General features: G+C 41.4%; 1 protein-coding gene across 4 annotated transcripts in view; it reads left to right on the plus strand.

Moving 5' to 3' along the window:
* Nucleotides 1–25,957, plus strand: part of CAMKMT (calmodulin-lysine N-methyltransferase) — a 265,839-nt gene that overhangs the window by 210,858 nt on the left and 29,024 nt on the right. For 2 of the 4 annotated variants that reach the window (XM_072140279.1, XM_072140280.1), the window contains 2 exons: nt 553–619; nt 17,918–17,992. In XM_072140279.1, the coding sequence (XP_071996380.1) occupies nt 553–619; nt 17,918–17,992 (142 nt within the window). Of the gene's footprint in view, nt 1–552; nt 620–17,917; nt 17,993–19,167; nt 20,102–25,957 lie in introns of those variants that run through there. The other 2 variants (XM_072140282.1, XM_072140281.1) reach the window with 2 other exon arrangements.

Raw genomic sequence — 25,957 nt, forward strand, 5'->3', positions numbered from 1 at the left:
TGCACTAGGCAAACAAATAGAAATAAAATCACCCAAGTGCAGTCAGATATATTTATTGTATATTTTCAAGGTGAATTTATTATTGCGTTAAGTAGAAGAACACGTTGTGCTTTATACTGTATTTGTCTTTGCGTTGCGGATTGTTTGAGTACAAAGAAGGCATTTTGTCAGCGCCGCCGAGTGGCCTACATTTCACAAAAAAAAAAAAAATATAAAAAACCTGCTATTGCATCAGTCTCGCTATATAAGCGAAAAATCGCGGGTGGCCTTCTGCTGAAAAGACCAACTCCACGCTGTCACATTGATTTCATTTTTTGAAAATGATATTTGGTAATAAAAAAAAACCTGTTCTTTCCCTATTTATACCGCGCGACTATTTTTATTCGCCCATTACTAATGTTGAATGAATAGTCCGTACCAATTATATAACCCTTCGATTTTTTTTTTTAGGATCAACTGGGGGGCGAAGGTAGAAATCACGAGCGAATTGGTCGCTGAGGAGCGAGGAAAAACAAAAGTCACAAAATGTTCTCCTTAACAAAGTCTGTCCAGATGTGTCACACATCATCAAGAGACGGGAAAATACGCAGGGATTTAAGGGCCGCTCGGTATCCGCCAGGTAAGTTGTGGCGCGGTCCACGCGGGGGAGTATTTTGTAGACAATGTCTTCATGAATTCACGCTGATCTGTTGTGAGGAAGCAATCAGAACGGCTGTAGCTAAATATGATGGAGGCTTTGGTATAGACTATGAATAATAACAGTGTCAGGCAGGGGCCAGCCAATTTTATCGTGTGGACTGTGGACATTGTAAATGGTACATTCAAAAATAACCCATATACGTAACCCGTCTTCCGAGAAGTCTGTTATTATTAGATTTAGACTTGACTGCATTATTTTGGCTCCCTACAACTAATATCTGCATTGCTTTGTAACCGTTTTGTTTCTTAAAATATTTTAAAGGGAACCTGTCATCACGAAGAGCAATTTTTCAATGATGACAGGTTCCAAAAGTAGTCAGAGAGAGCTCACTGCGCATGCGCGAGAATTGCTTGCTGGGGAGAAGTGATGTAGTCTGGGGGGGAGGGAGCAGGAAATGGTCTGTGAGTGGACGTGCTGAGTGGGAGGTTAGGTGACGAGCGAAGAGGAAGAGGGTGATGGAGGAGGCAAATGTTTAGAGTTGAATTGCTATCCCTAAAATAAAGGAGTATAAAGATAGAAAATTATTTCAGGATAATAAAAAGGAAGCTTTGTAATCATCATAATTTTGGAACCTGTCATCATTGAAAAATGCACTTCATGATGACAGGTTCCCTTTAAGCATGTGACAACCCATCTGGCTCCCCGGATGGTCTAATGGCACTTGGGGTTGTTACCAGAGCCCCTCCATGCTGTAGTTTTACAGGCTTTGGCCTAAATACAGGCACAGTCTTTGTCAGGTCGGATCCTCTTAGACCAGGTCTTATTTGGGGAGTTTTCTGCTATAGTGTCCGCTGGTTTTCTATCAGAGACTATAGTAGATCTGGTGGGCCGGGCATTCACACAAGCTCCCTGCCCGCCCACCCCGCTCCCTGCCCGCCCACCCCGCTCCCTGCCAAAACACGCCCAAAGTGTCGTGCGGTTCAGGGCAGAGCGAAAGCTGTCGGAGAAGGCAAAATGAATCCCCCCCCACTGATTAATCTGGGTTAGCAGAGAACTGCTCTGCATCTCCCTTATAGTTCTGAATGTGAACAGCAGATAAAGACCGGATTTCTGAACACGATTTTAACTGCTTATATATCTGGATTGATAGAGCGATCCATAATTTTTTATGGCTCTCTTCATTACAATGACATCAGAACCGGGGATCTGGCTGCTATTGAGCTGAAGACAGTGGAAGTGACGCTTCTTTTCCAAGTGACTCATCTCAGGCAATAAATGACTCCTTTTGAGCTCATTTGCATTTTTATAAGGAAGTTTTTTTTTTTATAGGCCTAAATATCGTAGACCAGTGTTGAAGTTCAGGGTCGGGTTCAGCTCAAATTCCCCGCCCCCGCGGTTAACGCCTGCAATCAGTGCTGACATCGGCCGCGGGAGTTAACTCTTTCAAAGTCTAGAAGCATTATAGCGTCTTTGCGTTTGGCGACTTCCATTTTGGAGAGGATTGTCACTCCCCTATTACAACCACCCCCAAAATGCGACAACCACCCCCAAAATGCCGGTGCATTGACTATGCCAGCGGCATTTAAACAGTTAACACCTGCCAGCACCGATCGCACGTATCACCGGTTGGGGGTCCCTGGTTCGGGCACCAATCACGTTTTAAACGAGTCTGCTCGTCACTACTGATGACACTTTTTCGAGTCCGCTGAAAGTTGTGTGATTTGACAGACGTGCGGGTAAAAAGAGCTATAAATCGGTTTTGTGTACTTTGTGCTGATTCCCATCCCTTTGGTTAATAGTCTTTTATAATTTCTCGTGATTATACCAGGCAGCGCTTTTATTGTATGTTTGCATAGGCAATACTGATGACAAGTGAAGAAGTGTACAAATTTCCCTGCAAGGATCTATTTGCATATAAATAAGATGTGTTTACAGTGAGTGAACTCAAATTCAGATAGGTAATAGCCGGTCCATCAATTGTCACACATCAGCGGGACTCCAAACAGGTTATTGACAGCCCCCCCCGGACGTAACTGATGTGAATAAGCCCCTTATCCGAGAGGAGAAGCCTAGGAGATATTTACATCAAGTATCATTCCCATGTTTTACAGTTGTAAGCGCCTAATACAATGACGGGAGATGTGGCCAAAATATATAATGGCCCATGAATAATAATGAGGCGTAAATCACATTTATCATATAGTAGTATAGGACCATTATGTCGTGGCGACCGGTTCGCCAAATGATGGGTCATCACGGATTAAGACGGGACTGGCGCTGAGCAGAAAATAGGTAGCACCATAGGCATGACTGGTGCCGGTGCGCGCACAATGCCATAACTAGTCATTAAGATTTAAAGAAACATAAATGAGATCCCGGGCGACCCTGTAGGTTTTTATCGGAAAGTTCCTGCAGATAACGATACTATATTGTAAGGGGGTGCTTAGAAAGTGGAAAAAAATTGCAAGAATTTTTTTAGGGACAGCACACTTGTGTGGTATTGTACCTCAACTTCATACACTTGCATGGTGCAATACCAGCTCCCACCCAAGGACAATAGTGGCGCTATTTTTTAAAAAGAAAAACTTTGAACATTTTCACAAATACAACTGACAGGTTCCTATGGAGTCCTTTTAACTCACTCGCTTCTTTAAGCTAAAAATTGTTTCCCTTACATCCACATAAATCAACTTTATATTATATTCTCTGATGTCAGAGGGGCGTGTCCTGCTGAGCCGGCCCCTCCCATCTACTCCTTCCCATGTCCCATGCATCTTCTCAACATGTCACATGCTGGTTGCACCGCGCATGCACCAAAGTCTTATATGGATCCATCCTGCCAGACCCACTATTAAGTTTTGCTTTCCAAAGTGGCACCAGGCAGAAGAGACCTCCTTATGATTGGGACCCTAAACCCCAGTTTTATAAAGCCATGCTGGCCCGGTTGTTGTCCCAAATACCGATCCATCATGTGATTTGTAATCTTTATCTTGTAACTACTGACCTCTGCAGTCTCCATCCCTAGTTCGATCTTCTTTCTCAGTTTATCAGTAATAGGATACCTATCAGCTGTGACACACTGCTCCTCCTCCTCTGCCTGACATCATCTATTGTCAGTAGTGATGTAATGATGGGTCAGTGTTATCTATATAGAGGTCAATGTACAGGGAGGGGGAGGAGATAAGCTGTGACATCATCTATTGTCAATAGTGATGTAATGATGGGTCAGTGTTATCTATATGGAGGTCATTGTACAGGGAGGAGGAGGAGATAAGCTGTGACATCATCTATTGTCAGTAGTGATGTAATGATGGGTCAGTGTTATCTATATAGAGGTCATTGTACAGGAAGGGGGAGGAGATAAGCTGTGACATCATCTATTGTCAGTAGTGATGTAATGATGTGTCAGTGTTATCTATATAGAGGTCATTGTACAGGGAGGGGGAGGAGATAAGCTGTGACATCATCTATTGTCAGTAGTGATGTAATGATGGGTCAGTGTTATCTACATAGAGGACATTGTACAGGGAGGGGGAGGAGATAAGCTCTGACATCATCTATTGTCAGTAGTGATGTAATGATGGGTCAGTGTTATCTATATAGAGGTCATTGTACAGGGAGGGGGAGGAGATAAGCTGTGACATCATCTATTGTCAGTAGTGATGTAATGATGGGTCAGTGTTATCTATATAGAGGTCATTGTACAGGGAGGGGGGGAGATAAGCTGTGACATCATCTATTGTCAGTAGTGATGTAATGATGGGTCAGTGTTATCTATACAGAGGTCATTGTACAGGGAGGGGGAGGAGATAAGCTGTGACATCATCTATTGTCAGTAGTGATGTAATGATATTTCATAATAAAAATTCCCAAGAAGAAAAACAATTAATAAGGTCACTTTCTTCTTATAGAAGCTCCAGAGTTAAATCATGGAAAGTTGTTGACCTTCTAAAACCTGCCCCGACCCCTTAGTAACTTCCTCCTGCTGTTTTATTTAAGCACCAGACAGCATTTTCTCGTTTCTTGAAGTGCTGATGATGCAATTTAGTTACTAATTAGGAAGAAAGTGTCTCTTTAAAGTTTCAGGTGATACGTTTTCCTTGTCTTTGGCCGCCGCTACATAAAGAGCACATTTACAATCTTCTATATTTAAAGACGACGCTTGAGATTGATGAATATTCTGGAACGTTATACAATATCTTCATATCCGCTGTGATCATGTTAGAGAAACTTCACTTAATAAATAAAGGGTTAATGTATAATTTATTGGGACTCTTTCTGTTTTTAGCAACTTTGCAGTTGGAGCAGCTCACTCAGAAGGTAAGTGGATTAGGTAGGATTCAAGATCCAAATCCTCCGACAACGCGCCGCGGGATCGCGACTGGACCGGGTAAGTAAATGTGCCCCAATGCCTCCGCGGTGGATTCGGGTCCGGCTGGGATTGATTAAGGCAGTTCCTCCGACGTCCACCAGGTGGCGCTGCTGTGCTGAAGAGCATCGGAACGCACTCAAGTTCACCGGCTTATTCCTAGTAAGCAAGCTCCGCGACACTTTTTTTTTATATGCAGCGTTTTTTCCGAATCCGTCGGGTTTTTGTTCGGCCACGCCCCCCGATTCCCGTCGCGTGCATGCCAGCGCCGATGCACCACAATCTGCTCGCGTGCGCCAAAAGCCCGGGGCAATTCAGGGGAAATCAGCGCAAATCAGAAATATTCGGGTAACACGTCGGGAAACCGCGAATCGGGCCCTTAGTAAATGACCCCCAAAGTGTAAAAGGGGTGGAAGAACTTTCCGTGGAGGACCCACAAAATGTCCCAGTCAGGGGCCCCGAATTTCCTAGTGAGAGGAATTACCGTATATACTCGTGTATAAGCCGAGTTTTTCAGCACAAAAAATGTGCTGAAAAACTTCACTTCGGCTTATACACGAGTCAAGAAAAAAATAAAAACCGTAATACTCACCCTCCGGTGTCCCGATCTTCAGCGTGGGTCGCGATCTTCAGCGCGAGGCTCCCGATCCTCGGCGCGGTACCAGGCGGCGGCGGGTCCTCTTCTCTCTTCTGTAGCCGGCAGATCGCGTCCATGTGATCTGCCGGCAGGCGCACAATAAGATGCAGCGGTGTCGCGGCTGATGACGTCATCAGCCGCGACACCGCGGTATCCTAGTGCGCGCCCGCCGGGAGATCACATGGACGTGATCTGCCGGCTACAGAAGAGAGAAGAGGAGCCACCGTCGCCGCCTGGTACCGCGCCGAGGATCGGGAGCCTCGCGCTGAAGATCGGGACACCGGAGGGTGAGTATTACGTTTATTTTTTTATTCGCTTGGCAGGGGGCAGGCTGTATACTCTATGGGGGCAGGCTGTATACTCTGTGGGGGCAGGCTGTATACTCTGTGGGGGCAGGCTGTATACTCTGTGGGGGCAGGCTGTATACTCTATGGGGGCAGGCTGTATACCCTATGGGGGCAGGCTGTATACTACATTGGGGCAGGCTGTATACTCTATGGGGGCAGGCTGTATACTCTATGGGGGCAGGCTGTATACTACATTGGGGCAGGCTGTATACTCTATGGGGGCAGGCTGTATACTACATTGGGGCAGGCTGTATACTACATTGGGACTGGCTGTATACTACATTGGGACTGGCTGTATACTACATTGGGACTGGCTGTATACTACACGGAGACTGGCTGTATACTACACGGAGACTGGCTGTATACTACACGGAGACTGGCTGTATACTACACCCTCGGCTTATACTCGAGTCAATAGGTTTTCCCAGTTTTTGGGGGTAAAATGAGGGGTCTCGGCTTATACTCGGGTTGGCTTATACTCGAGTATATACGGTATTCAAGGTTTTTTGGTAGATTATTAGGTGTTGCACAATAAAATCAAACGAGGCCAGTGATTGGCTCAGCCATCATATAACACGTGACATCACCAACTGTATTCCATCGGTACGAGAAGTCTTTATGCTGGTGTTTTTTTGTGTCCTCATTTTTCTCTACCCCCTAAGGGTTTTTTTGTAATGCCGAAACACCCCAAAAGGGGGTAAATAAAATAATAAATAAATACAATTTACTATCATAGTAATAAATACATGAACTGTGTTTTATATTAGTAAAAACACTTGGGAAACTCCTTCATATTTTCAGCCTTATTTTTTTTCATCCTGTTCCTTGAAAGTCTAATGATTTGTCTTATTCCACTTGAGAAATCTCTTAGTGATCAGTTCAATACATGAAGGACGGGTAATTGAAAAAGCCGGAGAATGCGATGAGTTTAGTTTTAATAGGCGGCGTAATTATATTCTGACACAGTGAAAATCATATTAGTACACGTGGAAACGAGAACATATTTTCATTCATTAGACGGGTACTTTCCATCATTACCGGATGCGGTAGACCTACTTAAGGAATAAAGACTCGGCGTCCCCACCCCGTTCATTAAGCTTCAATGTGAATGTGTAGAGAGCAGATCTCATCTGCTAATGTGATATCTGCAGATTGTGTTGGGGGTTTTTGTGTGTTTTTGTTTTTGTAAATTAGATTTTTTTTTCAAATCACAGATTTTTCGAATTGAGTCTTTTTTTTATGGGAAATCTACTTCTCTCGTATTCAGAAACTAATCTTTACGATATTATAAAAGGCAAATTTCCTCGCCGCTATGATTTACATTAATGTATGTCTTAGGGTCACTTGCCATTATTTGAGTGTGTTTCAACATATGGCGGGAGTGAATAATAGATTGCCGCCTCCTGCTGGGAAGCGAGATTATGTTTTCAAAGGACGTAATTTTTGTTTACTGGGTGTTATTAATCTCCAATTAAAAACATTCCTCAACTTTGTGAATGTGGATATTATTTTTAGCTGAAAGCATTAATCTCCTCGTCTATATGTTAACATTTCTGGCTTCAATCTAAAAATACGTTTGTGCATTTTTACAAGCCAATAAATAACTGAATGAAAAGCTGGAAATTTGTTACATTTTTATTAACTGAGCTAGAGAAATATTTTATTTTTTTTTAAAAAACTAAGGTTATTTGTCACCCCCTAAAGGTTTTTTTCTGGCTAATAATATTGATACCCCCACCGATCATCCTGTCTTGGCAGCTGGAACAGGAAGCAGATAGTGCTGTTTCCTGTGCAGTGGTCAGCCTAGGTTATTACTGATCACCCACAGAAAGATTTTTTTTTAAAACTAATGTTATTTGTCCCCCCCCCCCCCTAAAGTTTTTTTTTCTTGCTAATAATATTGATAACCTATCTATAGAATATGAGGTTGATTGGGGGTTCAACAACTGGAACCACCATCGATCATCCATTCTTGGAAGTGAATCACAATATTTCAATATTTAATACCACATTCAAAGTATAGATAAAAAGTATAGATAAAAACATTCACAATGGTCTTGATATAATAACAGATGGTTGAATTACTACATGTACTGGAATTTGATTATTGCTCGATAGCTCTGACAAATTTGAAGTGTGTATACACTTATGTGTTTACTGTAAACTTATGTGTTTACTGTGGACTGGTGTGTTCACTGTGAACTGTAAACTTTTGTGTCCACTGTAAACTTATGTGTTTTACTGTAAACTTATATGTTCACTGTAAACTTGTGTGTCCACCGTAAACCTATGTGTCCACTGCAAACTTATGTGTTTACTGCAAACTTATGTGCCCACTGTAAACCAATTTGTAAACACATAAGTTTGCAGTGGACACATAGGTTTACGGTGGACACACAAGTTTACAGTGAACATATAAGTTTACAGTAAAACACATAAGTTTACAGTGGACACAAAAGTTTACAGTTCACAGTGAACACACCAGTCCACAGTAAACACATAAGTTTACAGTAAACACATAAGTGTATACACACTTCAAATTTGTCAGAGCTATCGAGCAATAATCAAATTCCAGTACATGTAGTAATTCAACCATCTGTTATTATATCAAGACCATTGTGAATGTTTTTATCTATACTTTTTATCTATACTTTGAATGTGGTATTAAATATTGAAATATTGTGATTCACTTCCGAGACCGTTTTTGAGCGTGCCCACATACACAAAAAACTTTTTTCGAATTTTCTCATTGGGGCCCTTTTTGGTGTTAAGACCCTTTGTGGCTGCACCCAAGGCGGTGTGACAGAGATCAATAAGTGCCACTAAACCCACTGTATTAGATCATCCATTCTTGGCAGCCGATAAACAATGTGGAACAGGAAGTAGACAGTGCTGTTTCCTGTGTAGTGGTCTGCCTAGGTTACTGCTGATCACCTACAGAAACATTTTTTTTACTAAACTAAGGTTATTTGTCACCCCACCTAAAAGTTTTTTTTTCTGTCTAATAATATTGATAACCTATCTATAGAATATGAGGTTGATTGGGGGTACAACAACTGGAACCCCCATCGATCATCCATTCTTGGCAGACGATAAACAAAATGGAACAGGAAGCAGACAGTGCTGTTGGACCATCTACACTCCGCTATTCTTGTGTGCTACAGTCTAGGGATCCAATATATATACTAAGGTTGGAGGAGATAGTCAGCTCATCTTTATTCTTATAGGACTTAAAGGACATCTACCACTAGGATGAAAGACTGTATGCAAATTAGCCTAAGGGGCTCCAGGCTCCATAGGTGTTAATGGAGCCTGGAGCCCCTCAGACTAATTTGCTTACAGTCCTTCATCCTAGTAGCAGGTGCCCTTTAAAAGGATTTCCAACTTTAACAAAATGGGAAACCGCTGGCAACTTAAAGCTTAAAAAAACTCACCTCTCTGCAGGTCCCTCTATTTATAGCTTTGGTTCGGCAAGGCTTCCGATGCTTTTAGGAACCTGTAGTAATGAAGTCATTTTCATTGAGGGTTATGTCTCAATTCCATGGTTTTTCCTGGGGTTGAAAATCCGGCGTATACTTCTAGATGGGGTTGTGCTTTGATTGTTACATGCATCATTTCATTGATCCTCAGTTCTTTTTTTTATTTGTTTAGATATTGTTTCTTTCTAGCTTCTTTTAAATACAGGGGTATTGCTTAAAGTTCAAAAGGTCTGATGCAAATCTGTAAGAGGTCTACAAATTACCAATGGCCACCAGTAGTACCTTTGTGTTCAGATTTGGCAAAATCTGGTTTTCGGATACCCTCAGATACCCTCAAGTGCCTTGGTCTAGGTATGCCTATCCAATGTCATATTGGGAGGCATAGGGCCACAAGTGGAAGCCCATTTTTGGGCCCCACCACTGTATAGCTACCCCCATTTGAAACATTTTAAAACTAGCTGACACTTTTCAGCAGTAGCTTGCATTCTAGCCATTGCCTTGGACTATTAAGCACTAGGAGATCTGTCAGTAATCAACTGACTTGCTCAGGCCTTCGACCATCTTAGCTTTGTATGAACACATATGATTATGAAGATCCTGGATGCTGAATATCTGTATCTGATAAAGCATACTATGCCATGATCTAGTCATTGAAGGTCTGGGGCCAACCTACAGTAGATCAGTGGCCTACTAAGGGAATCCTCCACATTTGGGCTGGGCCGCCCAGTGTGTACTTCTGTATAGCACTCTATATACACCCTTAGCTATTTTACTCTAAAGGCAACCAGGAAAGTGCTTTGTTTTGTTTGTATAATATAAAATACATGCAGGAAGTTCAATCTCATTGGAAAGTATTGGAAATGTGTGCACTTAACAATGGCTTGTGCCTTCTCGACACAACATTAGAAGTCTTAGAAAATCTTGGTTGTCAAGAATATAAACCCATTTAGTTCTTTTGACACACAAGGGAACAATATTGTGTCCATTGGATAAATCCAAAAAGAACAATAATACAAAAATACACACAATGTGTTTGTAAGGAATATGAGTCATCCGAGCATCGGTAAAACAGGTGCTCCATGGCTGCTGTAGGACATCAGGTCTCCATTGTAGAGTTCTCCTCCGGTTACCACTTCCAGCTGTTAAATGTATCGCCTATGTCACTATAGTGTATCCTATATAAGGATATGATTGAAGAGCTCAGCATGGTTATGACCAATTATTAAAGGCTTAATTATAGAGTGCAGTTTGACAAAGGCCTCCAGGTAACATATGGGAGGAGGGGCTGAGATGTAAGATGTTCATTGAAGCATCATCTCTGGAACCACAGTCCTAGGACTAATGTTATAAACTGTATCATGCCAGCATTGTTCTCTCAATATGAAATCGTGTCAGTAAGTGGCCAGTATTCAAAAACATCAAAATGTAAAAAAAAGCTATAAAAATGTTGTTTAACCAAATTGGAACATTCCCTAACAAACAGAATTTTCAGTTGTATATGTAACATGTTGAGATATCGGAATATTTTTGATATCAGATTACGGTATTTTGTTTTTGGAGGTTGTGTGACAACTCTTTTATTAGACAATCTGCAAAAACACATTGGGGGTCATTTACTAAGGGCCCTAATCGCGTTTTTATGTCAGGTTACCCGAATTTTACTGTTTTTCCGATTTTCCCTGAATTGCCCCGGGATTTTGGTGCACGCGATCAGATTGTGGCGCATCGGCGCCGGCATGCACGTGATGGAAATCGGGGGGCGTGGCCGTCGGAAAACCCGTCTGATTCGGAGAAAACCGCCGTATTTAAAAAAAAATAAAATGTGTCGCTTGACACGCCTGTACCTGCACCCGGCCTAGCTTGGTGAACTTCATTGAACTCTGACGGAATTCAGCGCAGCAGGGACACTTAGTGGACATCGGGGGAACTACCTTAGTGAATCGCCGGAAGACCCGAATCCTCCACAGAGAACGCGCCGCTTGATTGCGAATGGACCGGGTAAGTAAATCTGCCCCATTGAAGAAATATTTTAGTGCTTGATGTTATCAGGGTTTTCCCTTCACAAAATATCAGAATAGGTCATTTAACTACTGATCGTCTAATAATGGGCAATCCCAGCGGTAGTGAACCTATGGTACAGGTGACAGAGGTTGGCACCCAGTCCGTAACCCTAGCACAGAGTTTCAGACAAGTTGAGTAACTCAAGGCGTCCTCCTGCAGTCCTAGGTAGCACAAGATATGCTGCGTTCATCACTGTTTTACGGAAAACTTCTTGGGACTGCAGAAGGAGCGAGAAGGTGGGGACAGGATTGGATTATCATTGGAGCTTCCGTCCTGAGATTCCTCCTGTTCAAGGAGATCCTTGAGGGAAGCTACAATTTTAATCCAAATTTCCCTTCCTTCTGTCAACGTTATTGGTGTCCTAAAGACGGCAATGTGACTGAAAGCTGAGGAAAAGCAGAGAGCAATAAGTTGCTGATAGAGATGAGAGGACCCGACATTCCCAGGTCCACTCATTTCTATTGGCAAATTATTGTTTATTGTCCTACTGGCCGATCATAGCCATGGATAGTTGCTAGAGGTGTTGGTTTGCCAGATTTACTGTTCAGCAGCCAATTTGGCAATACTTCTAGTTCTCAAGGCCAAACCCAAACGGGAACGTTGGTTCACTTATCTCTAATTGCTGATTAAATTGCCGTTGCCATCCTCTTTAGAATGCAGTGAACTTCTAATGGAGGTGGACTATTTAGTTGTGATGGAGCCCATGAGCTAGAAGGACCAGGGACCGATAGGATCCTCCTTAATTCGAAGCACTGGTTCCATTAACAGCTTCACAAAATACCTCCCCTTTGCTAAATTGAGCATACATTTTTTCTTTAAAAGACAAGGGAAGCAAGCTTCTTCCAAACATCACTAGAGGTCACTAGAGGTTAACCCCCTTGGGAACATAATGATTGGAACTGGATTGAAGTTGACCCTTCTTTACCGCTCTAAATCTTGCATTGTGGAAGAGTTGGGACACCCCATATACAGTAAGATAACTGATAATTGATAATTTTCTATGTGTATGAACACCCTAACAGTAAGTCATGTATAGATCCATCATGAACACCTATGCCCTAATAAATTTAGGATAATACATTTTGCATCGGCCTAGTGCGATTAGTTGTAATTCGGTAAGGGTAGTGTTGTATGGCGAACTGTGAATATTCAATGGCTACTCAAGCTTCAGTGTCCATATATCAAGTATATAGGTAGTGTATTCATTTACGATGAGTTATTTACATGGACATATGTTTTATTAAGTGAATAAAGGCTTTTATAAGTCTACATTACCCAATCATCTAAAGCTATAAACAAGCATTACCGAGGTGAAGATGAAAGTCGGGGCATTTACTCCGCTTTCTCGTTGTAACAGATGATTGTGAAGCATAAAAGCTTGTAGCATTGATTTACTTTATTGCTTTATGTAGTGATTCTTTGTATTACTTTTTAGAAGCGTAATCAGGTCTATGATATGTTGTGAGACTTAGAATTATGACGTGATAAAACTTCTTATTGTAAGCTAATATAATATCTCTATGGTTACAAAGGTACACATCCACCTTTGTGTAGACTGATTCGGAAGTCACGCATTAGGTTAAGGCTATCGGAAGTCACGCATTAGGTTAAGGCTATTGGGTAGTTTTGGCTATTATTGCCGAATCCTAAAGTAAAGTTTCGGATTTGGGTCACATATTTGAAGTTTGCTGGCACCATGACTTCAAGTCCCCCCCCCCCCCCCAACAAATCAATCGGAGCTAAAAAGTTTGCAACTTTGGCAGTCCCATTCACTGATCTTCATTGATGAATTCTCCTTGAAGAAGACCTTTCAGCGTCTCCACAAACTCCAGTTTTTGCATTTTTTATAGATGCCCCTTGACCTATTTCAGAGCCATTATAAAAAAAAATTCCGTTTTTTTTGGCATTCAATATGCTAATTAGACTCTACTATTTTCCTGGGCTGTCTACTTCAGCCCACAACAGTAGTTCAAAGGGTTGTCCGGGGGTTGAAAAACATGGTTCCTTTCTTCCAAAAACAGTGCCGAACCCGAGCATGGTTTGTGTCAGCATTGCAACTCAGCTCAATTCATCTATGTGCAGCCCAGTAGCAATAGCAATACAAACCATGGTCAGATGTGGTGCTATTTTTGCAGAAAAGCAGTCATGGTTTTCTACCTATGGACAACCTCTTTGGCTCATTCAAAAGTTCCAAAACAAACAGTACTGATACCTCAGCAGTGGTAGGGGGTTACAGAAAAAATGAAACTACCCCAAAATCAGTCAAACAACAACAAGGAAGCAAAACGTTAGAGATAATGAAATCTCCACATAAATGCTAGGAAACTTATTAACTTATTAGCCTAGGATGGGAAATACATTGGTCACAGCTTCCCCTCATTAATAAAATGCTCAAAAGCCTCCCCTAAAAATGAAATGCCCAGCAGCCTCCCCTTAATAATGAAATGCCCTGAAGCCCCCCCTCACTAATGAAATGCCCAGCAGCCTCTCCCACTATTGAAATGCCCATCAACCTCCCCTTATTAATGAAATGTGCAGCAGCCTCCCCTCACTAATGAAATGCTTAGCATCCTCTCCTCATTAATTAAATGTCCAGCAGCCTCCCCCACTAATTAAATGCTCAGCCGCCTCCCCCACTAATGAAATGGCCAGCAGCTCATCCTAATGAAATGCCCAGCAGCCTCCCCTCACTAATGAAGTGCCAAGTGTAGGTAGAGACAAGTCCATGTGCTCTGCCTGCACACACACTATGATATCATCAGGCACTGCCGTGTCACAGTGTGTGCATGGGCAGAATACTTGAACCCATTTCTACTCGCATTACACAGGAAACCCCCAACACAGGTGTGAACTGAGCCTAAGATAACAAGTCTGCTGTACTATGACTGCATACCACTTGGAATTAGTATAGGACCATCATATAGTCAAGTTCATGAGGCCTCGGATTATTTTCACCGATCAGTCAACTGAGAACCTCACATCAGCAATCCATAAAAACGCGTCCAACTTAAATCTGCTCCGGATATTTTATTATTCGCTTTTGATCATTCAAATCCATCATCTCCTCCGTTTTATAAAATATCTGCAGGGTGCCAGTCAAGCGGCTCCGAAAAGTTATGTTCAAAAATAACCTTTTTTTTTTCCTCTCTTTTAAATAGAATTACTTATTCTAGACATTCTGTAGAATTAACCAGTCACTTTTTATATGGAACAATGATTATCTGATTTTTTCTTTTTTTTTCTTTACTTCTGCGGCGCACAGATACATTTTGAGCCTTCACTCGACGTAGCCGACTATTGAAAAAATCTGATTGTATCATGTAGAGAAAATTGTTATAGCTGCCAGAATCGCACAGAGGAGTGAAAGAGGAGCTATTCTTTTAGGATCTAGTCACTGCAGAAGATTTTTTTAGCAATACGATTGCGTATAGTTATTTATAATCTTATAGCTAACGAACACAGTGGAAAAGCATTGAAATAAAAGTGCAATGAATGAAGCCTTTGGTATAAGCACACCTCCCACCTCTTCACAGCTCTTATGACACCATATTTTTGGGATATAATGACATTTCTTCCCATTGATAAATATATCGTAATGTTGGAATATTGGGACCTCCCCACTGTATAGGTTGTGCAATGCAGGGGATAAAAGTCCCATCCAAACCCTAGTGACTGAGCGGCCCAAAGACCTATTTGCCATATTAGAAGACTGTTAATCCAAGTTGAGCCTCTTGCCTCAGGCAGCACCACATGCAGCAAAATGGGCAGCATCAGGGATCCAGCCACCTTATACAAAGCAAACCTGTCTGTTCACACCTGATATCAGCATGGTTGCGAGACACTGCATGGAGAACTCGCCTACAGAAAAAATAACCGGATATAACACTACTGGATGTGCGTAGGGGGCACACATCCAGTTTAGGTTCTCCACTATCATTAATATATAGGAGGCTTCGAAATGCATGGTGAAAAGTTATATATATATCTCTACCCACAGACAACAAGTGCCCGTTCCAATTTTTCTAGCCGAACATCTTCCAATCTATGCCATATGTCTGCAAGATCAGTTCACGTGTCATCCATTTGTGGAGATCTGCAAAATGGTGTCACTAGTTTGTCCCTCCCAAATATTTGAGACAAAATTTGAGACGCATCATGACGTTACGAGTCTGGCAATTGTAGAGATCAAACATTCCTGTCGTAACTCATCCAACATTCTAGTGGAGAGGGTGTTTAAGTATGGCCAAGCATCGAAATGAGGAAATGTGGTTGTGTACCATCCATCTGTCTGTCTGTGGTATTATCCATATGTCTAACTTGTTCAAGAAGGAATCCATATTCTGAGAAAATGAACCCATTGTAGATGCTGTTTTGGCTCACGTCGTAGAACACATTTACTTTGGGAAAGTCCATAGTGTTCAATAAGAGCCCATGGTATTTCTGAGACGCATATTCTTATGTTGTGGCAATTTACCTTCCCAAGGAAGAGATAGTTGGCCTCGTCGCTCAACACCAGCCAGTCATTGAATTCTTCCTATCTACCTGGCAAGTCAATAAAAAAGTCAGTGAACGCTTGGTCATGTGATTTCATTCCCTAAACAAGAATACAGAGAACATGTTTTTAGAAATACACAACATATCATAGTTTTTTTCACTTGTAGTTTTATACTTGTCAGCCTGGTCATTTTTTAGGACTATACTTTTCCCATGACATTAACACCCAATGGTTTTTAAATGCTATTGCTTAAAGGACATCTACTACCAGGATGAAGGATTATAAACCAAGCACACTGACATACTGGTGTGTGCCCCCTTTTTCAGATTCTGCTCTTCTTTTAGCTTCTTAGGACGTTGTTTTTTATAAATAAAAGGTTTTTTAAAATTATGCTAATGAGCCAGAGGGACCTTAGGTGCCATAGGTGCCCATAGAGCCTGCAGCCCCTCAGGCTCATTTGCATAATTTTCCAACCTTTATGTCTTAAAAACAAGGGCAAAAGAAGCTATTAGAAGAGCAGATCCTGCCAGAGGGAGCACACACCAGTATGTCAGTGTGCTTGGTTTATAATCCTTCATCCTGGTGGTAGTGCCCCACCATATACTTAAGAATCCTCCAGTGGGCCCCAGCTCTAAAAAATCATCACTAGCCCCAACGATCCAGCAGAAGAGAAACCAGTTTGGAAGGGAATGGAGAAATCACTTGACAAAAAAGGTCTATTTCTATAGGAGCATCCACAAATATCATGGATTATTAGATCTTATTCATGATGCATCTTAAATGGGGATTTTAAGGTGAACCCTCAAGATCATCACCTCTGGTAGGCTCATCGCACCTTGTCCAACAATGACAATAGACCCAGGTCTTACAAACTCCCACAAACAAGATAGCTTTTATTTACACTATGTGAACACATTTGATTGTGAAAAAATTAAAGCTGTGCTGTGATTGGTTGATTAGGGGAGCTAAGCCGGATTTGCTTCAATTTTCAGTCCATGACCATTTACTATTCATGTGATTGTAACTACAGACTTTTACTTTTGTACCATGCTTTTTGACTCGCCCGGTATATGGCACATGGTAGAGGGGTCCACATTCCCAATTTTGCATTTGGCTCCATTAATCTCAGGTGGCATTGGTTGCTAAGGGGAGCTAAGCTGGATTTGCTTTGATTCATTTACTGATGTGATTGTAACTACAGACCTCTACTATTGCACTATGCTTTAGGAATCACCCTATATGTGGCACATAGTAGAGGGGTCCCCATTTTGATTTTGCACTTGGGCCCAGTAACCTGATTGGTTGCTAAGAGGAGCTAAGCCGGATTTACTTTGATTTTCAGTCCTTGTGCACTCTTGATTGTAACTATAGACCTTTACTTTTTGTACCATGCTTTTTGAATCACACTGTATATGGCACATGGTAGATGGAGCCACCTTTCCGATTTTGCAGTTGGCTCCAGTAAGCTGATTGGTTGTTAAGTAGAGTTAAGCCGGATTTGCTTTGATTTTCAGTCCTTGGCCGTTCACTCTTGATGTGATTGTAACTATAGACCTTTACTTTTTGCTTTTGGAATCACCCTGTATGTGGCACATGGTAGAGAGGTCTCCATTCCCAATTTTGTTTTCACTTCCTGTTCCTAAAACCAAACAAAAAAGCAATCCAATGTGACACGTCAAAAAAAAAAAAAAAACTCTTCCATCTTCCGGTTCCTCACCTGATAAAAGTGCTCTCCAGATATGTTTGCAAACATCCTATCTGCTTTTAACACTATTAAAGTGAATGTCATGAAAACATCCTAGGTGTTAAAAAAAAAAAAAAAGAAAAATTATGCAAAAAAAAAACTAAAATGGCAATTTTTGTGTTATTTTTTTTTCCCTTTCCTTTAGCGTTTTACGATGGGATAATGAGACAGATGTCTCTCAACTGGAAGGACATTTTGACATTGTTATGTGTGCCGACTGGTAAGTACATTAAAAAAAACGGTAACTAGCGTAACGGCGGTGGGGGGGGGGAAGAAAAATAGATTTGTTGAAATAATTGCACTGCTCTGCTCTCTGACGGCTGAACAAAGTCAACAAATGAAGCACTAAACCGCCTTAACCTCAACAAATTAATATTCATCTCGATGTGACAGTCACGAGGTAGTCTTCTATCAGAGAGTAACTTCTACCACATTATTTCCCGAAGATTGATTTTGAGAAGCATTTCCATTTTTGCGAAATTGCCTGTGTTTCATGCTTGACGTATCGGTAAATGGACGACTTAAGCAAATTGCAAATAATTACGGTTCAGGGAGGAACAGTCTGAAGGAAAGGGAGTTTATCAACACAAACAGCTCAATTAACTTACTTGTTACTAAATATCCGACTATTGATATTAGCACAGGCAAGGTTGGCCAATTTTTTTTTTTGCCCCCCCCCCCCCCAATAAAAAAAAGTGATGGCCCAAATCGGAGAGACTCTAGCAGATGTAACAATGTGTTGTGACACGAGCGGTCTTAAGTGGGGTCCGGAATAATTCATGTATAAGCGAATGTCTTTGAGTGATCCGTGGTCTTCAGTCAAAGTCGTAATCGCTATTTAGAGAAGCTCTAAATACAGGCGAGGGCCTTTTCGCCAAACTCGGGGACTCGCGCACGTCAATCGCTTCGAGATCAGAGGCAAATTATATCTGATATTTCTGAAGAACTGACGAAGTTAAGTAGACAGTTATTAACGGCGGAGTAATGGGGAGGAACAATGTATCATGTTCTTTATTCTCCGCCGAAATCATCCTACGACGTAGTGTAACGTGTAATTAAGAGAACAGGTATTATTTCACCGGAGATGACAGAAATAGCATTAATCAAGCATCTCACCATTGTCATCTCATTCACAGCCCTGCTTGTGTTTTACATATATTAGTTGAAGGGTCTCGATTCCACCCCCTCCCCCCCCCCACTTTTCGCAAGGTTTTCACGGATGACTGTTTAATCCAAGAGAAAGGCCCCACATGATTGATGTGGTGTGTTCTAGGTTTATTTTTTGTATGGTTTTAATATATATTTTTTAATTTGTTACATAATTTACATAATTTAATTTGCACTGTATGGGATATATTAGTTGAAGGGTCTCAATTTTTATTATTTTTTTTTTAGTTTTGGCAAGGTTTTCCCAGATGACTGTTTAATCCAAGAGAAAGAATCCACACGATTGATGTAGTATGTTCTATATATATTTTTATATATACAGGCGGTCCCCTACTTAAGAACACCCAACTTAAAGACGACCCCTAGTTACAGACGGACCTCTGTGACCTCTGATGACCTCTCTGGATGTTACTATAGTCCCAGGCTGCAATGATCAGCTGTAAGGCGTCTGTAATGAAGCTTTATTGATAATCCTTGGTCCCATTACAGCAAAAAATTTTGAAACTCCAATCACTGGGACAAAAATTTTTTTGGTCTGGATCTACAATTATAAAATATACAGTCGCGACTTACATACAAATTCAACTTAAGAACAAACCTATGGAACCTATCTTATATGTAAAAATTTTAGTTTTCTTTCATAAATAAGCTTAGCTGTACTGTATGGGATAGTCAAGGATATATTACCTGAATGGGCTCAAATTATTTTCCAGTTTTTCGTGAGGTTTTCACAGATGACTGTTTAATCCAAAAGAAAGGCTCCACGTGAATGATGTGCTGAGTTGTATACTTATTTTTTATACATTTTTAATATTATTTTTAAATTAGTTTAAAACCTGTTTTTTTTTCAGAAATTATTTCATTTCCCTTTATGGGATACTTTAATGATATAGTAGTTCGAGGGTCTCAGTTTTTTTGGCAAGGTTTTCCTTGCTTCTCTAGTCTTCCGGTAATCTCCACCTTACGTCTCTGGAATACATACTTGAGCGTTCAATAAATGATTCACCAATAAAGCCTTATCTGGGGAGGGATTGGATGGTGTTGGGATAACATGCCAGGTTGTATGCTAAAAATAATATATAGATTTTCTCAGAAATCATTATAGTTCTGCGGTATGGCAGGTCAATTAAAAAAAAAAAAAAAACTTTCAGTCCACATGGACTGCAGGCGGCATGTTATAGAGCAGGGGGAGCTGAGCAGATTATACATAGTGTCCTATCTGCAGGCAGCATGTTATAGAGCAGGAGGAGCTGAGCAGATTGTACATAGTGTCCTATCTGCAGGCAGCATGTTATAGAGCAGGAGGAGCTGAGCAGATTGTACATAGTGTCCTATCTGCAGTCAGCACGTTCCAGAGCAGGAGTAGCTGAGCAGATTATATATAGTGTCCTATCTGCAGGCAGCATGTTATAAAGCAGGAGGAGCTGAACAAATTGTACATAGTGTCCTATCTGCAGGCAGTATGTTATAGAGCAGGAGGAGCTGAGCAGATTGTACATAGTGCCCTATCTGCAGGCAGCATGTTATAGAGCAGGAGGAGCTGTGCAGATTGTACATAGTGTCCTATCTGAATGCAGCGTGTTATAGAGCAGAAGGAGCTGAGCAGAATGTACATAGTGTCCTATCTGCAGGCAGCATGTTATAGAGCAGGAGGAGCTGTGCAGATTGTACATAGTGTCCTATCTGAATGCAGCGTGTTATAGAGCAGAAGGAGCTGAGCAGAATGTACATAGTGTCCTATCTGCAGGCAGCATGTTATAGAGCAAGCAGATCTGAGCAGATTATATATAGTGTCCTATCTGCAGGCAGTTTTAATGGCATTTTCTTTCCTATTTTCCTCTATGGATGCTTCCTCCCTATGGGCAGAGCACTCTATAGCTTTTCGAAAATTATTTAAATCCCATTCCTTTTATAGCACCACGTCTTCAATTTCAGACTCGTTATTTTTATTATGTTTATATATATATTTATAATTTTTTTAATGTTATATTTATTTGTACAGAAACTCTTTTATGTGTAAAAAATTAACAATATCTTTCTAACTTTTTAGACCTTTAGACTTTTTAGAGTTTGTAAATCGTTACATATTTACTTGCATAAATTATGCATAAATTATGTAAAACTATTTTGAACTTTTTTTTATCCATCCACAAGGTTTAGCGATTGTAAAAAAAGACAAACCTTGGATTTTTTTTTTTTCGGATAAAGCGCTGATAATGTGTCCCCGAGATGCATCATCTGATTAAAATAAAGAGCTAAACGACACCATATGATTTCAGCAAGTAATTTAGTAAATGCCTTCCTCACCAAATATTAGAAGGGATAGCACAGGTCTCATTGCACAGATGAAGTTAATGCCGGGGAGGATTAGACCAGATTAAGTATGAAAGTCAGATCAGAGAGCTGGCGGACATGAGCAGGAGGGCAGCGGTCTCCTCATAGGCTTAGGCCGGGCTCACATATGGACGCTTTCCAGATTACGTGGGTGAAGCGAGGTCCTGCCAACAGATTTAGACTTACATTTGCTCTTCACACAAATATCAAAATAACCCCCGGCGCTCGCCGTCTCCCTCTGCTCATGATACTCACACCACGTCATCCAATTTACAGGAATAATTCACAGCGCACAGGGGGAACGCCAGCGACCCGGCCCGCTACTGATATTGTTTTATTGTGTATTAAAGGATAAAGCAGATCCTCTGTGTTACAGCTATGACTAGAAAACAAAGGTCAGGTTTTACTTTGTCTCCATAACATTCCATGGGCGGTGTCTGTTACTGAATGTAAGGTGAGCCGGTCACCATGGATATGAGGTTTATACTGCAGGCAGCATGTTATAGAGCAGGAGGAGCTGAGCACATTGGTCATAGTGTCCTATCTGCAGGCAGCATGTTATAGAGCAGGAGGAGCTGAGAGGATTGTACATAGTGTCCTATCTGCAGGCAGCATGTTATAGAGCAGGAGAAGCTGAGAGGATTGTACATAGTGTCCTCTCTGCAGACCACTTGTTATAGACCAGGAAGAGATGAACAGATTGTAGATAGTGTCCTATCTGCAGGTAGCAGGTTATAGAGCTTGAGGAACTGAGTAGATTGTATATAACATCCTTTCTGCAGGCAGCATGTTATAGAGCAGGAGGACCTGAATAGATTGTATATAGTGTCCTATCTGCAGGCTTCATGTTATAGAGCAGGAGGAACTGAGCAAATTGTACATAGTGTCCTATCTGCAGGCAGCATGTTATAGAGCAGGAGGACCTGAATAAATTGTTTATAGTGTCCTATCTGCAGTCAGCATGTTATAGAGCAGGAGGAGCTGACGCTATGTAAAATCTGTTCTGCTCCACCTGCTATATAACATGCTTACTTCAGATTACACTTCATTTTCATGTTGACAGGTTACCTTTAAAGTTGATTTACTTGGCCAAATATATAATATGAAATAAATCATTATCTATGTCAGATTGCGGTAACTCGGTCTGGCCACTATACGGATAATGGAGCTGTCTGCTTCCTGTTCCATTCTCTTTCCATCATCTACTGACCGGTGGAGGTCAAAGGTGACTCTTACCAATAAGGTAACAATGATGTATCATCAATATCTTTACCCTGGAAGACCCTTTTTAACCCATAATTTGCCTTCTTTTTGGTGGGTTTTAGTCCGATATTCTTCTAGGAGGGGGATATATCTTATGGCTTAGGCCTTTTTTGGATAACTGCCTGAGCACCTCGTATATTCTCGGCCTGATGATATTCTGTATTTTATTTCCAGCGAGGGTTTTCATTGTCTGTCTGTGTGAATAGTGAGTCAGGTTTACAGTCTGCGCTCATTTACATGAAAACAAGGTCTGTTCACAAAGACACTGTACAGGGGGAAACCGGCGGATTGAGGTTCATGTATATACATGATTCCATTCATATACTTCCATGTTTACATTCACGGACACTTGGAAGACTCGAGGACTCTTTTCAAGAAGTTTTTTTTGCTACTGCGGATACATGGATAGAATACTGCAGGGTTATTATGTTTCTTATGCTTGTGTTATCCGTGCCGGTAGAAGAGCTCAATCCACGGTGCGGTGTAGACCCCGACGTAGAGGCAATACCCAACACTAGCGAATGACAATTAAGTGTTCTATGAGCAGATTGGAAGGACACAATGGGGCTCATTTACTAAGGGTCCAAATCACGCACTTTTGTTGGGTTTCCCGACTATTTCCGATTTGCCCTGAATTGCCCCGGGATATTGGCGCATGCGATCGGATTTTGCCACATCGGCGCCGGCTTTCACGCAACAGAAATCGGGATGGAGGGGGGCATCGGACAACCCAACGGATTCAGAAAAGCCGCAGAATTTAAAAAAGAATTTGTGTCGCAAGATCAGCACTCACATGCACCGGGAAGAAGCAGGTGAACTCCGGCGGACCTCGGCTCAGCAGCGACACCCGGTGGATATCGGGCGCACGACCTTAGTGAATCCCGGCAGACCCGAATCCTCGTCGGAGAACGCGCCGCTGGATCGCGACTGGACCGGGTAAGTAAATGTGCCCCAATGTGACAAATCTCCAAATAGAGGAAAAGGCATAGAATTTAGATGGCCGGCAAGAGATTAGTAACCGGTGGTAGGTGGGCGGGCACTCAGCCAAGATGTAATGACGAGAACTTGGCCGGTAATGGATGGACCTTCCATGAAGTGTGTGTGGAGGAATGTCTTTTAGATGTGAAGGGGTAGTAAATATATATCAGAGTGAGAGTGAAAATCCCGTTTTAGTCAAGGTTATTTTAGGCAAGACCATTAGACGGGTGTTAAGCTGTTGACGATTCTCTCTCGTAGGACGGAGTAGAGTACTCACCTATATAATTACACCATCATTTGTCTTCTTCAGTATCAGACCCAGATGCTGTTGTCGGTAGCAAATAAACAAAAGATTCCCATAATGTGCTCGGCTCTTCAAGGATTTCAGTTTTTTTTTTGTTCCTGTTGCTTGTAGAGGGGCAATATATTCTACGCAATGGGGACACTGTTGAAAGGGGTTGTTCACTTTACCTCACTTTACCAATATCCATCTATTAATAGTTCTGCTCCGCTTCCTTGATATGTAAAGTGAAGCCTCCTGTCTTTTACCTCATCAGCCAGACATTCCTGTCCATAAAATGGCCGCAGATGGAGGGTCATGTGATCCTATCTGTCCATGAACAATCACCCTGCCAGGACTTTATGGTAGTATTCATTTTTCATAAAATTAAGGTCCTGGCAGGGTGATTGTTCACGTTGGGAGGGGGCACAACAACCATGGTGATAAGAAAGTTGAATAAATGGTTGTGGGTGGTGAAATTGGGTCTACAATGCCTTATGAAAAGTTAAGAAGCAACCCTGAAGGTGACTGATTCCCTTCAAAAGGTAGTCTTGTTCCTTATGTGTCTTCTGAACATACCATCATACTTACAGACCCTCCTGGCTTTAAAGGACATCTACCATAAGATTTACCAGTTACCGTTGATAGGTAGATAATAGATAGATATAAGATAGATAGATATCTGATTGATAGATAGATATGAGATAGATAGATAGATATGAGATAGATTGATAGATAGATAGATAGATTTGAGATAGATGGATAGATATGAGATAGATAGATAAATAGATAGATAGATATGAGATAAATAGATAGATAGATTTGAGATAGATAGATAGATAGATAGGAGATAGATATGAGACAGATAGATATAGATAGATATGAGACAGATAGATATAGATAGATATGAGATAGATATGAGATAGATAGATAGATAGATGAGATAGGAGATAGATAGATAGATAGATAGATAGATAGATAGATAGATAGATAGATAGATAGATATGAGATAGATAGATAGATATGAGATAGGTTGGTAGATAGGTAGGTAGCAGATAGGTAGATTAGATGATACAGTAGAGAGATGAAATCAATGTATTTGCAAGTATTTTATAAGACGTCTTGACCGACATACTGGTATTAGCGTAAGAAGTCATGACCTTTCCGAGGTCTTGAATAAGCCGTATTATGACCTAGTAGCTAGATCCTTCACTATTTTCAGGGAATGACATCTTTCCCCTCGCCCTTGTTATTGAGCAGCTGTGCTCAGGCTTCTTGAATTACTTCTGAGTCTTTCATCCAATTTGTCTGCTGGGGATATTGCTGCCTCTCCTTGTCTTTCCGGGTGCCGGGTTATTCCTCTCATCTTGGGTCTTGGATGAGTCTTCCCTTCCCCTCTGCTCTTGATGTGGAGGGTTTTATGATCTCTCCATTGAGAATAATGACCCCCATAAATCTCATCTTCCAGGCACGTTCCCGCAGCGCATGAAATCTCCTTACAGTCACTTGTGCCGTTATATAAAGCTCTTGTACACTTAACCTGATTCATACATCAAGAGGTTAACCTAATGCTGCGCTCAGGCCAGCACCCTGCTTAAAGGGATTCATGTCACATTCGTCTGAAGTCACAATCTGTGTTTATAACCTTGCTCTTCTAAGTAATTTACATTGTATTTAGCTATTTAATGATTTTATTTAAATTTCGGTTACCAGGAATGTCTTTAGCTGGTGACAGGTTCCAATAGCTTGTGCTTCACCGATTAAAAAAAATCCCTGTGTCATCATTCTAAATAATTTCAGTACTTTATATAAGTTTAATTCACATTACCTGCCTCTCTGCCAGCAGTGTATAGTGAGCCCCAGGGGTGGGGGCCGGTGTGTGCTTGTATCAATCTCCTCCACATTTATCCTCCCCACTTCCTGTCATGTGAATTGGCAGGGGAGAGGATGGTGCAGAGAACAGGAAGAATGTGTGAGGAGACTGAGACACAACACACAGGTTGCTCCTTCCCGGGGACTCACCATGTGCTGCTGGTAGGGAGCAGGTTATGTAAATTAAACTTATATAAAGTCATGAAATGATACAGAATGCTGACAAAGGCATTTTTAAAATCAGCAAAGCACGGGCTATTGTAACCTGTCACCAGCTAAAATTAGTATTAG

This window comes from Engystomops pustulosus, chromosome 3, assembly GCF_040894005.1.
Source record: "Engystomops pustulosus chromosome 3, aEngPut4.maternal, whole genome shotgun sequence".
NCBI lineage: Eukaryota > Metazoa > Chordata > Amphibia > Anura > Leptodactylidae > Engystomops > Engystomops pustulosus.